The sequence below is a fragment of the Equus caballus genome, chromosome 5 (genome assembly GCF_041296265.1).
Source record: "Equus caballus isolate H_3958 breed thoroughbred chromosome 5, TB-T2T, whole genome shotgun sequence".
Lineage (NCBI taxonomy): Eukaryota > Metazoa > Chordata > Mammalia > Perissodactyla > Equidae > Equus > Equus caballus.
Window position 1 is genome coordinate 54,681,490 of NC_091688.1, and position 15,706 is coordinate 54,697,195.

The following is a 15,706-nucleotide window of genomic DNA, read 5'->3' on the forward strand; positions in this document are numbered from 1 at the left end:
TCAGACTTCAATAATACAGTTTAACCCTGCAACAGAAAAGAGTTTAGTGGAAACATCTGTCAAAAGGATTTACATTTCACTCATTAAATAAATCCTCTTGCAGATCCTTTTCAACTCCGCAGTTCTAAAAACTATAGACTTCATCTACCCTCAACTCTTAAAACCATTACTAGGTACATTTGCTATTATTCAAAAAGGAAACGCGAGAAAAACCAAATCTATCAATATGGGTTTTTCTCAATTTGTTTATGCTTGCAATTTAGCACGGCCTGAGAATTTCATTTATTCATCTTCTTTCATGATTTTTTATTCAAGCACAAGGTTCTATTACCACATGATGCTTTATCTAAAATTACTGTATTGTTTAAAAATGCCTTACAAAGGTAAAATAATCTAGTAAGAGAAACGGTCTGTGCTCCTGAAGAGAAAATGGAATCATATTATATCATGTTAAATGTGATTACATGAATGATGTGGCCAATCACAGCATCATCTATCTGTGGGTTAGAGAACAAAATTCATCAGAATTGTATTCTCTAATAAGATGCAAAATTATCACACAAAATTTTTAGACCAGCAAATTCTCTCCAGGTAGCACTGTTTGCAAGCCTCATTCCAGCTATCAAGACCAGAAAGTTAGTACCAAATTTTAGTCAAATCTATGGTATCAAAATCGAACTCTCAATTTATCCTTTGCCACTATATCACTTAATTTTCTAAAATATTTCCCAAAGACCAATATCAAAGATAAGTAACTATAGCACAAGTTAGTCTGTCTTCTCAGGATCCAAATCAGGACCAGAATTATCTTATTTTTTTCCCTAATCTCTTTTGATAATTTTTCAATAGGAAGTTGAGTTTCTCATTATTCATCCAACTACCTTAATATTTCTAACACTTAGTAACAGTTCAAGTTACCAAAGGAAATTCCTACTCTTGTTGGAGGTTGTTAGAATCAGAAGTGGTAATTAACATAAATCATTGCAATCACTGTGAACCATCAGAATCCAAGAATCATCCATGGTTGAAATCTTAAGAGGACACTTAGAGAAAGCTTCCTTGGTCTAGTAAGGGAAGACATTTCCAAAATGGCTTGTAATGACATGACAGACTAGTCTTCGGTGGGCTGTCATTTCTACACCTGGATTACCCCTCCACCTCACTTCTAGAAAGTTACAAAAAGCTTTGTGCAGGAAAGAGTCTCTAAAGATTGGAAGACTAAAAAAAGAGGATGGGCTCTGCTTACACTTCTTATCTCCTCCCTTAAATGACTCTTTTTCCCTCTCAAGGGCCATTGAAACAGGAAAGTATTTCCATTAAGAGGAAGGCTTCTGGCTATCAATCCTTTGCAAAATAATCAGAAATTTCCATGGTGTTTCTCCAGTAGAACATTTTCTTCTTCAGTTTGACTGATGCTCTATCTGCTACAGGCATGGCTAAGGTTACAGAAACTTGGATGGAATTTAGAATGTAAGGCAAGCCATGTCAACACAGGAATGCGAAAGAAATAAAAGTGCCATGTAAAAAATGGATGGGAAACAGAAAAATCATTGTGCTCTGCTGTTTAGAAAGGGTACTACATTACATCTATGATGCTACAAAGCCTCAATCCTTGTTTACCAAATTCCATATTTAAAAACTGAAATCTCAGCTTCTAATCTAGGAAACTTATATCCAGTAGAAGTAAGAAACCTAATAGTGTTGAATCCACAACACTCCAAAGTAATCTTGGTTACTTTTTATACTCTTGATATTTAAGATACCAGAAATACAATCTCCAGTGCCCTTTTCTTTACACCTGTCATGTTGCCATAAGAAAGCACAGAGACAATGACCAAAACCTATGAACACAGATCTGTGACATTTCTTTACAAACTATTTAAACACCTCAAAGCTGAAGCTTATTACTTATTTTAATATGGAGAAATGTAAAAGCACTAAAAAGTGAAAAACACAGGACTCCATCTAGTGCCACCACTAAATGGAAGTATATGAGCAATATTCTCCTCTGGCTATAAGGAGTTATTTGGTGAAATACTGAATTTAAAGTGGGACATTACATTTGAAATTATCTTTTTACATCGTGAATTTTGACTCTGGAAGACTTGGGAGCTTTCTTAAAGTCACGTTCTGACTAAACAGCACATTCTTGGTTTAAACAAAAAATGTTTAATGGAATTTAATCTGCACCTAATCTAACTTTACTGTCATTCAATAATCAACTCTGAAACAATATTAGAGGTAAAGGTTTACTATAAACACTTTTAACAGTCTTTGCCTCCACTCTTTAACTTGACCCTCCTAATACTCAGAGTCTACTATTGCAAGACTTGGTTTTGATCACCTTCTGAAAAGGATTATACCACTTTTGCAAAGTCATTCTTATAGACTTTCAATCTCTCTCTCATCTTGAAACTTTTAATTTGATTAAAAAATTGCTCTCACTCAAAGAGCAGGAGTTGATTGAATGGCACAAATAATACACACGCATGCATTTATGACATGATATGGAGCATATGAAATGGATGGTGAAGTGGGGGAGGAAGAAACTTTATTGGCCCATTGAGGGGATGAGGGAATAAGAAGGAGGTGCTAGGGAAAAGAATGAATATGGGTGGGACAACTAAAACGGAAAGATTTAAAATGAGCAAATACACTTTGTAACCTCCAACACTCAACTTAGAGATAGATATGTACAGCAAAATACAGGTAGACTAATGTGAGTTTCATTTTGCAGTTGATGCTACTTGTACCAGTTCTATCATTAGTAAATCACCACTCAATTCTGCCAAAGTCAGACAAGGCTCTTTCTGGTTAGTGCAAACAAGGTTTTCCATCCTGGGCTGCAGTCTGACCCGCCAGTGCTCAGAAGGCATGCTTGTGAAGAACTCGCACACTTTCCAGTTCCCCACCTCCAATGGCAGCCAGGGTCTCCAGCCTGCTTAAGCGCTCCAGGCTTCTTCCAAGAACTTCTTCTAGCCGACCGCGTAACACCTGGGCCCCTTCCAGTTCCACCTGCAGAGTTCGGTTTCTCTCAGAGCTGATTAAACATGCCACACGGAAGGAAAATGGATTAGCCATCAACTGTAATGAGTCCACAGAGGTATCCAAAGAGCCATCAATGCCACTCTGAGCCACGGACTTTCTAAAGTAATTGTTCTCCGGACACAATAAATGAATGCAGTCTTTGTTGTAGCACTTATGTTCACTGCTGGTAGATTAGCAAGGCCTGCTCCTTTCTTTAAAGCTTGTCCCTTTATCCTAGATTCCTGGCCAATCTCACACAAAATTATGTTCCTAAGATTTATCTCATACTCCTATGGCCCATGTAAGAGAAATTTCATTATTTGACCAAAAGCATTAGTTTCTGAAAAACCAAAACCCAGAAAAAACTAAATGCAAACTGAGGCAATATTGAGCCAAGTAGGACTGAAATTGAAGATATCTGTTCTCTTATTCATTAACCAAACTTGACAGTGCTCTGAAAACGAATCTGGTTCACAGAGACTAAAGATGCAGAGATTTTTAAAAAAGTAACACAATCAAGTGGTCCTATTGTACCTTTCCTCTGCCTTCATTTTCTTGAAGTAGAAATAAAAAAAAATTATAAACCCAACAATAAACTAGAAGAAACTGAATAATAAAAGAATAAAAATAAGGGAAAAGAGGGGTTGGCCCAGGGGCGTAGTGGTTAAGTTCGTGAGCTCTGCTTTGACAGCCTGGGTTTTGCAGGTTCAGTTCCCAGGCGTGGACCTAGCACCACTCATCAAGTCATGCTGTGGTGGCATCCCACATAAAATAGAGGAAGATTGGCACAGATGTTAGCTCAGCAACAATCTTCCTCCAGCAACAAGAGGAGTGCTTACTATATGCAGGGCATTATTTTAGATACCTGACAAGTGTTCTCATTTGATCTTTGGAATAGTTGTATGAAATAGGTACTACTTCTGACTAAAGAACTAGATTAGATACTCAGGCTCAGAGCAATCCACACAACAAATGACAAACTGGATAGTTCTGTAATTGTCTCTGTTTTCTTTTTCTCCTCTCTTCAATACTGTAAGCACCTGCACTTAATGAGGAATAAGAAGAAAAACAGTGTGGTCTGTCTCTTACCTCTCTGGATGGGCATGGAACTTCACCAGACTGCTATAGAGCTGTCTCTCTGCTTGTAATGCCTCATTGAGCCGACTCCGTTCATCCACCAGTCCTTCTAGCATCAGCAGCAACTGAGGAAAGAAGAAGAGAAGCAATATGCATATGGAGACATGACACACGAAGCCAGTTAATCCTAAGAATGAGAGCAAAAGAACGCATTAGCATGTATTATGACTAAAAAAGCTATCTTCTTACTTGAGCTTTCTGTAGTATTTTAGTTTTCAAATCAATGTCATATCTATTACCTTTTTCTTATCTTTAAAACTCTATAAGGCAGAATTCAAACATGGAAGCAAGAAGAAGAAAAAGGAGAGAGAAGAGAGAAGCACAGGAAAAAGTCTAAGAGAAAGGAGTGGAAAAGAAAGAGAGGAAGGGCAAGAAGGCAACATACACCAGGGCTTATTAGTGTGCTTCATTCAGTCAGTACTTACTGAGTGGCTTCTATGTGCTAGGCTCTGTTCTAGTGATAAGCTAGGCAAGGGAAAAGACAGTCATCAATCACAGACATGAGTCACTGTGAGCTCTGACAGGTGCTATAAAGAAGAGCTATGACAGTGTAGTATAACCAGCAGAGATCTAGTTAAGGGCACTGGGAGAGTTAAAAGCCAGACTGGAGAGAGATGAAAAGTTGGTAAGAGAGATGATGATGGAGACAGGGAGTAGAGGCAAGAAGGTCTTGAAAAGTTTGGCACTTGAAGAAAAGTTAGAGCTAGGGCAGGGGTAGGAGCTACAAATGAATTTGTGGCAGAGGCAGAGTTCTTTATCTTAAGCTGGGAGAGGTCTGAACATGGTTAAATGCAGGTAGATGAGAGGGATTCAGCTGGGAGAGAGGTGACTTATGTATGAGTCAGGGATAACAGTGTGTGTCCAAAAAGAACTCCTGCTCCTTTCATAATTGCCACTGTAAGAAAGGAGCATCTGTGCCTGCCACTGACCAAGGCAGGAGACCTTAGAGCACAGATTCTCTACGAAACTCTATCAACGGACCTCTTTATAAGTAATTGAGATTGACAGCTTTCTCATTGTTTTTTCCACAGTAAAAGTAAGGTTTGTATTCCAATAACTTACTTGCTGTCTTCGGTTTCCTGAAGCTTCTTGACCCTGTGATTCTACTGAAGCAACTTTTTCCCGAAGAAGTAAGACTTCTTGGGTCAGGCGTTCCATAGCTGGTATGTCTTCAGGATCAACCAGTTGCATTTGAAGGTCCTAGAAGTCAAAAAACAAGAATAGTAATAAAAACACTATTCAGTAGAGGAACAAAGGAGCAAATGCTCCTAAGATAGTCTGCTATACTTTCAAGTGGGATGTTGATAAGCCATATATTCTTCATGAAATCTTAGCAACTCTGATACAGGTCAAAGAGAATATGATAATATTAAGAGACTCAAACTAAGAGTGCATCAAGGAAATAAGCACGGGCCGGGGGCTCAACATATCCAAATGTTGTTTGAAGATGCCCTACGGGTATTATGAGCTGTAATTATTTCCAATGGTCTTTTAAAAGCTGTGAAAGACCTTTATGAGGTCTTCTTTAATCTGCATGTTCCGGGTCAGAGACTCCATATCCGCAGCCTGCACCTGCAACTCTTCCTCTTGCACAGCCATCATGGACTGTAGAGCAGAAAGTTCCACCTGTGGACAGAAGAAATCCTGAAGTTAGTTGGACAGAGAAAACAGTATTAGTCACACTTATATTTTAACACTGAGCAAATGTTTTTCCATATCGTATCACTATCAGCCAGTAATATAAGTAAAAAGTAGTCAATAGTAGTGCTCTGCTGGATCTGATCAGGATGCAGCATGGAAGAAAGGATATTTTATGGGAAGCTGTAATAGTGATTTTAATAATGTCCTCCACTTTAGTTAGCACTATAAAACACCAAATCTGTTTAACTAATGAATTTATTATAATACTTAAAAAATTGGTCACATTTTCAGATGCAAGAATAGATGAAGTTTTTCTTTATATAAGTATTTCAACTAACGGAAGAAAAAATGACAAAGTATCTCCATCTTGCAACCCTTAATGAGTTAATGGCTATAGACATCAAGCACCAATAGCTGCTACCATCACAAGAGATCACCAAACACTACATGCCTCCTAATGGAAGAACACACTCCACCTCCTACGAAGAAGCCCAACAAAAAGTTCACACGGTATGCCCTAAACTTTCCGTGTTGCATCACCCATCTCTCCTCACCAGAAAATGACAGCCAAATATTTCATCGTGACAAAAGTTCACTAATAATCATGATCATAACCATAGCTATTAACATTTACTAGGTGCTTACTATGTCCAGGCACTGTAATAAAAGCTTTGGATATATTTAATCCTTTTAACAAACCTAGTAACCTGGCTCCCACCTACTTCTTCAACTTCAATGCCTACTATCTTACTCCTCACTCATGATTCCCTAAGCACACTCGACTTCTTCTGTTCTAGGAATACCAGACTTTCTCTTGACTCAGGGCCTTTGCACCTACTATTCCCTCAGCCTGAAATATCTTCCCCAGAACTGCCTCTTTCTCATCCTTGGGCCCCAGCTTGCATGTCATCTACTCAGAGAAACCTTCTTCAGCCACTCTATCCAAAGTGGTCCTCATCCATGTTACTTTCTACTATTCCCTCATATCACTTATAATCTATAATTGTATTATTTATTTGTTTAGTGTCTGTATCTCCTCAGTAGAAATTAATTACATAGGGTCAGGAATCTCGTTGATTTTGTTCACTGCCTCATCCCCAGCACTAGCCCTGGCTTAGAAAAGGTACCATACAGTTGATGAATGAATGAATGAGTGAACCCTCAAAATGAGCCTATAGGATAACTACTCGTCTACTCCTCAATTTACAGATGAGAAGACTGGGGCCGCAAGAAGTTAAGAAACTTGTTCCAAACCACAGAGCCAGGAACTAGTAGATCTAGAATGTAAACTCAAGGAAGCAGACTCAGAGCCACTATCCTATAATGTCCTTCCTGTAGTCACCACACATTTATATATTCTTTATGGTAATGGCAAATTATTTGTAAGCAAACATTTTAAGGAAATATTTTGAGATAGTTTTAAAAAATAGGTGTGACAAGTGAAGACAGATGGCACACAGCTAGTTTAAGGTATAACCAAGCTTCCTAAAGGAAGGAGCACCTCTTTCTTAAATATATAAAATGTAAGCGATAAGCAATAAAAATTTTACTTGTATATCTTCTACTTCCATCAACGCTTAGAGCATCACTGTGTAGCTTCCTGACTTATAACTACACCAAGCTATTTGATGGCTCTGGGCTACTGTGGTCTGTTAGGAGGAAATGCTTTTCCTCACACTGCCTTCCATGTGAAGGAACTCAGTCAGTGTAATTCCTGCCCTCTCTCTGCCCCCTTACTCACTCAGCCTCAGGCAAGCCGAGGAACTCATCTTAATGGTACACAGGGGAAGAACACACCAGGCATGCTTGACTTAGTCCTACCTTTCCTCTCCTGGGGAGATGGCTGCCTGAAGGAGGCCTGTTTTTGCCACTGCTTCTCTAACGCAGGCTCTTCCCCACCATGTAGAGCAGTCTGCCTAGGCCCACTGTTGCCTGTGACTGCATAGACAAGTCTACCTAATTCTGCGGCTCGGCTAGCATGCCCACTTGGCTCTTGCATTAAGTTCTCTACCGAAGCCTTTATCAGTAATACAGTTGATAAAGTGCCAAACTACCTGCCACTACTTCATTTTATTTCTCAGTTTGTTCAGAACTTGTGTATAGAGAAAAGGGTGTTATTTATTAGGCCCTCTGCCGAGACCTCTATTATTATATACCCAGGTATTTGCTCCACTGAAGAAAAATGAAAACATGAGGAAGAAAACATTACTGCAGCATAATAAAGGTCTTCAGTCAGACATAATCTTGGCATAATCTCACTGACAAGGCATCTAAACTGAGCTTCAGTTTCCTCAATTGTAAAATGGGAATAATACCCACTTTTCAGGGCTTTGTGAGAATACGGAAAATGTATTTAAAGTGCCTGGCACATGGCAAGCAATCAATGAATGATAATTATCACTACAATTACTACCATTATCTCAAGACAGTAGGGAGAATGTTTAAAAATTTGCAAAAATAGAAATGACTTTTGGTAAATATATGATAATGAATACACATGGCATTGAACTGAGAAGTTGGTAGTTGATGAAGGACACACGAAAGTAAGCAATAAAGCTAAATATAACTCACTCAAAATATCCATTTATAGTCATTATAATTTTATGATCCTAAAAACAGGACAGAACCAAAAAGTAACATTACTCTGAATTGAGTATCTATGAGAAAAACAGGAACAGCATGTAGAAACTAAAATGTCTAACATTAATAATCAGATAATGGCTAGGTAGAATCAACAAAAGGGAAGGGAACTAGGGGATTATTAAAACGGGTATTTTAAAAATGCCACACAATTTCAAATCCTCAAAACTTGAGTCATATAACAAGAGTCTGTTTATAAGGAGAAACATGGTAATGAAAAGAGAAGTTCAGAGGTACAATAAGACAATTTCATCACAAATATGAACACAGGTTTTATACTATAGATTTAACTATGGCAAAGAAGTGGAACAAAACTGAGGTGCTACTATACTAGAGAGCCAACTTAATTCAGGGACCCAGGACACTGACTGATCATCTAAAACAGATGCCATGGAAACACAAAGGCTTTTAGTTTTACTCTGTAACTCTACACTGTGGCCCCAATATTTCTTCCTCATCATAGTTTGACATACAACTAGCTGTATAGGGAGGCAGAAGGGGGTAGGGATTCTGTAAGGCTGAGAGGCCTCTTCTAAGAAAATTAATGAAAACTCTATTGCTAGACATAGAGCATAAGGATGGGGAAAATGATCTTCTCCAGGAAGTGGCCTCTTAGGAGGTATTTTGAGTCACAAAAGACTTGAGTTTAAGCCTTAGCTTTGATAATTTTTAGTAATATGACTATTCCCCACTTCGTGTGTTAAAAAAATCAGTGTTTCAGCTTGTCCATCTATAAATAGGGCCAATACCACTTACTTTGGCTAGATTTGTAAGTATTCATGCTAATTTAAGTACCCAGAACAATGCATTCCATATGACAAGTACTCGGTAAACATTATTCATCACTCTCAAATTTCTCTTATTTCATGTTTCTAAAACTAATTTCATGGATCTAATGTCATAATTCTAAGCAGCAATCATATAGTACTTTGTTTTTTTCCACAAGTATTCTACAATTATTTTATTCCAGTTAGAAACGGGCAGAGAAAACTGTGGTGGTTCAGCACCTAAAAAGTTTTAATGGTCCCCATTTGTAAAAACAAGAGCATCTTGATAAGATAATGTGTATATGAAATGATTTCTATTTTTCTCCAGAAAGGAAAAAAAAGGCATTTGGACCCAGATATTATACTTGGAGAATTGTGCTCTTTTAAATATAAACTATTTTGACAGAAAAAAATAGAAATTTAGAAATTAGGCTTGACTAGAAAACTCACCCGACTTTCTCTCTCCTTTTTAGCCATAAGCTCAAGCTCCTCTTTGGCATGACTCAGTTCTTTTTCCAGCCCTGAAACTGTGTCCAAGTCCCCTAAAAATGTAAAGTTGTGCCAGCTTTAATCACTGTTAACATATCATCACCTCTGCTGCCTCATTTCTGAGGAATTTTCTCTGAAGACAGTCTCCAACAATAAAAAACAACATACACGCACAGCTCATTCTTTGCAGCATTATTTGTAATAGCTAGATACTATAATCAACCGACAAGTCTATAAAAAGAAGACTGAATAAACCACAGTATGTCCACACAATGAAGCCACACACACATATGCACACAGCTATGTATATACAGCTGTAGGAAAGAATGAGGAAGTTCTTTATAAACCGATGTGGAGTGTCTTCCAACATCTATCATTAAGTAAAAATAGCCTGGTACAAAAGAATACCTCTAGCGTAGTATGTTTTACATTAGGAAAAGGGAAAAATAAGAACACACACATACACATCACATATACACATGTGATTGATCTGCTTATTTTTGCAAAAAGACACACAGGAAGAATAACCCAGAAATAAAACAGGCTGCCTTCAGGCTATGAGAGGAAACAGGAGAGACGGGCCAGGAAAGTAGATAGGACTTCTGAGTGCATCTTTTTATATATTTGAGTTTTGAACTATGTTAATGTTTCATGGTTTTTTTAATTTTAATTTTTTGCTCAGGAAGATTCACCCTGAGCTAACATCTGTGTGAATCTTCCTCTGCTTCATCTGTGGGTCACACCACCACAGCATGGCTGATGAGACATGTAAGTTCGCACCCAGGATCCAAACCTGTGAACTTGGGCTGCCGAAGCGGAGCATGCTGAACCTAACCACAATGTCACGGAGCTGGCCTCAATGTTTTATTTTTAATGGGTAAAGTTGGTTCAACAATAATGGGGGATAAAAAGCCTAAAATAAATAAACCCATATGGCAAACATAAACAGCATAACAATATAAATAAATAAAATAAATAACATAAACAAATGTTTATAAATAAAAGAAATAAACAAATAGAAATAAACAAATCTATATGGCAAATAGATAATATAACAACCCAGAATAAAAAAATTAATCCAAATAATTTTTTTTTTGGGGGGGTGAGGAAGGCTGGCTCTGAGCTAACATCTGCTGCCAATCTTCCTCTTTTTGCTTGTGGACGATTGTCCCTGAGCTAACATCTGTTCCAGTCTTCCTCTATTTTGTATGTGGGACGCTGCCACAGCATGACTTGATGAGTGGTGCGTAGGTCTGTGCCCGGGATCCAACCTGCAAATCCTGGGCCACCAAAATGGAGCACACGAACTTAACCACTATATCATCGGGCCGGCACCTAATCCAAATAATTTTTGAACTCAGTATTCTAACTGTACACCCTCAGTGGGAAATATTCTAAGGTTAAAAAGAATTACAAACAAATCAAACATCATTTAAGAGAGTTATTGTCAATAGTGGTATTCAAGTAGTGATTCTGAAACTATTTTTGTGTACTGTACAAATGTGTAAACATACTGAAATATATTGACATCATAGGTAACCAGGGTTCTCAATGTTGGAAGAAAGCAGATACAAATACAAAATAAAGGAAAGAAAGAATTCATATTGTTAAACTGGAATTAGAAGAATCAGTATCTATCTATATATACATATATACATCAAGTATATACATCTCTATATATCAAATATATAGATAGATATATATACATCTCTAGCTCTGTCCACTTTTAAAAGGCCTAGAAGCAAATGACATTCTTGTAGCAATGAACACACATTATGCCCAGATCTTAGCTTCTAGATGCCATTACCCACTAAAAACCAGAGAGCTCCTTGAAGTAATGTATGATTCCAAGGCTGAGGCAGGGAAAGCAAGATGTGATCACAGAACATCCTATTGTGCCAAAAAGTATGGAAATGTTCAAAAACTGGTGAGGAAATATCAAAAGGACAGAGGAACAGGGGCCGGCCCTGTGGCCAAGTGGTTAAGTTCACGTGTTCCACTGCGGTGGCCCAGGGTTCCACTGGTTCGGATCCTGGGTGCAGACATGGCACCACTCATCGGGCCACATTGAGGCGGCATCCCACATGCCACAACTAGAGGGACCCACAACTAAAGTATACAACTATGTACTAGGGGGCTTTGGGGAGAAAAAGGAAAAATAAAATCTTAAAAAAAAAGGACAGAGAAACAGCTTGAAGAGGCTCCCACAGACCAAATCTGGGATAATCTGCGCATCCAAAGGAATGACAGAAATAGATAAGAAATGATTTAAAAAAAAGAATCTATTAGTCCATACTGATATAAACAAACAAATGGAGTAGGGAGGATAGGTGAAGGACAGCTCTTCTTTATAAAAGAATATACACTAATAAACAAAGAAGAAATTTTAGAAATAGAAAATCACTTTTTAAAAATACCAGTGTAATGGTTCAGGCAAGGCTCAAAGGATGCTAAACCACTGGGTGAATGATTGGGGAAACAGAACTGTCAACGTCTCAAGGTACTAGTGGGCAGATCGCTTATTAATTACAAAGGGAAAAATAAACCTTTACAATGACGAAACCTGGAAGATACACTCTTAATGAAATGACTAAACTTAGTATCACCAAGAATAATACCGACTGATATCACGTGCTCCTGATGTGACGCACCAAGAAAGATGTCGCCCATGTAGTATTCTTGCCAAAAATATTCCAACTTGAATCTAACGAGGAGGAAACAATCAGAGCCAAACTGAGGGACACTAGCTGGCCCAGAGACTTCAAAAATGCCAATGTCAAAAAAGACAAAAAAGGCTAGAGAACTGTTCCAGAGTAACGGAAACTACAGAAACATGACAATTAAGCACAATGCTTGATCCACGAAGGGAAAAAAAAACCCCAGCAATGGAGAACATTATTTGGACAATGGAAACTCTGAATATGGACTGCATATTAGATACTAGGATTATATTAAGGTTACATTTCCTGTGTGATAATTATATTGTAGTTAGGTAGGAGAATGCCCTTGTTCTCAGGAAATACATAATGAAGTATTTAGGAATGAAGTGCCATGGTATCTATAAGTAATTTTTAAATGGTTCAGAAAAAACATTATATCTGTATGTGTGTATGCAAAGAAATAATGCAAATGTGGCAAAATGTTAACAATTGGTGAATCTTAATAAAAGTGTATGGGGTATTCACTGTACCATTTTTGCCACTTTTCTACAGGTTTGAAATTTGCAAAATAAAATATTGGGAAAAGGTACTTTTTAAAAATAGGTAAATAGGGAGTAAATTAAACAAATCCAGCATTCTTTACTCTTTGACTAGCATAAAGTTCTCCTACTAGAAAGTGACTACTTGCATGACTGACCTATGGAATTCCGTAATACCTACACTATGACATAGGCACAAAATTTTTACATTCTTAATATCATTAAAAAATGGTAAGTTAATTCTCCTAGTCCACAACCTTTCTTACCATAGCACTATAATCACCGCTTCATTAATCATGGTGAGTCCTGACTTCTGGAACTCACTGGGGACTGTCTTCCTTGAAGCTACCGTACATAGATCCCAACCTTTTGCTCTGTGAAAGTCAGAGGCTCTAATCCAAGGCATCTATATGAATTTTACTCTCACCATGCACAGAATTTAGTTGTTTTTAGGTAAGGCCTACAACCATCCCTTAGGTGGAGCTGAGTTTGGCAAATAACTCAATGTATACTACCTGGCCCTCCCGACACTGCCATGTAGGTGATGCCAAGTTATAATGAGTATCCTCAGCCTTCTTGAAAGATATCCAGGAGAAGGCGTCAGCCCCAAGGTCCTGCTATGCAGCTTTGGAAACACTACCTCCTGCATCTCTGAATCCCTACCAAGCTATCTGAAAAGGAGAATTAAGGTGAAGTTTCCCTGGGCCAAATTGCATACCCAGAGCAACAACTTCAATTCAACTTAAGATAAGGGTAGTTTTTCCTAGACTAGATATGTCTTCAGCCTTTCAGGGGAATCGAAACTTATTTCTTCCATTAAGGTAGGAAGAGAAAGAGAGTCTTGGCCAAAGCTGTTAACAGAGAATTGTAGGAAGGAAAGACAGAAGTTTCCTTAATGAAATTAAATTTGATACTTACCTAATGAGGAGCTGGGTATGCCGGTATCCCCTTTGGCAGGCAATGAAGTGTCATCATCTCTGGAGCGTATATGCATTGAAGCCTAAAAATTGGAAAAGTTGGGAGATTTAGGAAAATGCAGGAACTATGATCACGATGACAAGGACTTGGAGTGTTCTCACACAATTTAGTATTAAAATTATCAAACTTATGTCTCAAATATAAAAGGAAAATGCAGTTAGCATGAATATCTACACAAGTCTATAGTCCTTACTTGATCTGTCTGCTCTCCAGGTTGGGGGCTGATGGAGGTAACTTCAGCTGGTTGGTGAGAGGTGAGTGCTTGGGACACCATGAAATCTCTCCCTCCTAAGTATTGGCGCAGGGCCTGTAATTCTGAATTTCTTTCCATTAGGGCTTGTACCATCTTCTCTGCAGCAGCCTAGTAAGGAAATCACACATAACATTGGAAAGATACTCTAATAAAACAAAATGTACGTTCTTGATATTACTTGTTAAAAGGCAATCATTTATGAAAAGCCAGTGGGTCCAAAAGAAATAGCTTCTTTGCTTTCAGTTCATAAGGAAAAATACAGTGGAAAGAAAGTCTGTGATAGGCAGAATATTGGAAAAACTGGATATAACATATCTACTAAAAATAAAACATTCTGAAATTGGTTCCGCTAGAACTCTATCAGGCTAAGGTGTTAAGATTCTGGTTTGAATTGTCTATCTTTACTGTGGCAACATGTGCCTTTCACCTAGATGTTCTTTACCCAAACATTCATTTGGTTTGCTCGTTTTAGGTCTTTGTCAAATGTTACCTTATCAGACTGGCCTTCACTGCATATCCTATCTAAAACAGCAATCTCTCCTCTACTCTCAATTCCCTTTATGCTAAATTATTTTACAATGCACTTACCATTTTCTGATATATCTGTTTATTTATTTATTTATTTATTTATTTTGCTGAGGAAGATTAGCCCTGAGCTAGCATCTGTGCCCATTCTTCTACTTTATATGTGGGTCATTGACATAGCATGGCTGACAAGTGGTATAGGCCCACGGCTGGGATCTGAACCTGCAAACCCAGGCAGCCGAAGAGGAACGCGCCTAACTTAACCACTGTGTTTCAGGGCCAGCCCTATATATCTGTTTATTGTCTCTCTCTCTCTCTCTCCCCCCCAACTGCATGTAAGCTTCCTAAGGACAGGTACTAAGATGTTTTGTTAGTGCTGAATCCCAAGCACCCAGAAGAGTGGCTAGCACATAGCAGGCACTTGATTCATAGGCACTCAAGACATGTATATTGAATGAATCAATTACACAGAAACATCATTATCAGACCATAAGAATCAGGAGAATCTGGACCTCAAAACCACCAAACCCTGTTTATTTCATTTCAAATCCCACAGTTTTATAAGACAGGTGATGGCACAATAAGGAAAAGATCTAGAACATTATTTGTGACCATCACCACATAGAAAGGCTCCATTTTTACCAGAAAATCTGGAAATAATAAACTAAGACTTAAATTACTGGGGTTATAAGATGATGAATCAGAACTATATTAGCTTTGTCATGGTACCGACTGTCTCTGAGGAGAATTACTACTGTTTTAAATGAGAAGCTGAGCTTTTGTCATAATTTCTAAGGGAAATAAAAGAATAACCTTCCATTTTTAGTAAGTAAAATTTAGGCTCTTTAGGGATTTGGGCATAACCACTTAAAGGAATCAGTACATTAATGTGCCTTAAAAATCTCTATGAAAATTATCATAGGAAAAAAACATAAATAACATACAAGATATCTTGTGCCATATATATGATTTATCTGGCTTAGTATTCTTTTTCTAGTGGTGGTGTTTTTAGCAGTGATGCTCCAAGGGCGGTCCATGAGCCAGGTGTGT

At 38.0% G+C, this 15,706-nt stretch overlaps 1 protein-coding gene across 50 annotated transcripts in view; it reads right to left on the minus strand.

Moving 5' to 3' along the window:
* PDE4DIP (phosphodiesterase 4D interacting protein) overlaps nt 1–15,706 on the minus strand; it is a 177,002-nt gene that overhangs the window by 55,174 nt on the left and 106,122 nt on the right. For all 50 annotated transcript variants that reach the window (XR_011439270.1, XM_070268424.1, XM_070268427.1 and 47 more), the window contains 7 exons: nt 14,072–14,239; nt 13,819–13,900; nt 9,663–9,754; nt 5,674–5,790; nt 5,227–5,364; nt 4,117–4,229; nt 2,913–3,040 (listed from right to left, as the gene is read on the minus strand). Coding sequence is in view for 49 of the 50 variants with exons in the window: in XM_070268424.1 (XP_070124525.1) it covers nt 2,913–3,040; nt 4,117–4,229; nt 5,227–5,364; nt 5,674–5,790; nt 9,663–9,754; nt 13,819–13,900; nt 14,072–14,239 (838 nt within the window). In the remaining variant the exon portion in view is untranslated. The remainder of the gene's footprint in view (nt 1–2,912; nt 3,041–4,116; nt 4,230–5,226; nt 5,365–5,673; nt 5,791–9,662; nt 9,755–13,818; nt 13,901–14,071; nt 14,240–15,706) is intronic.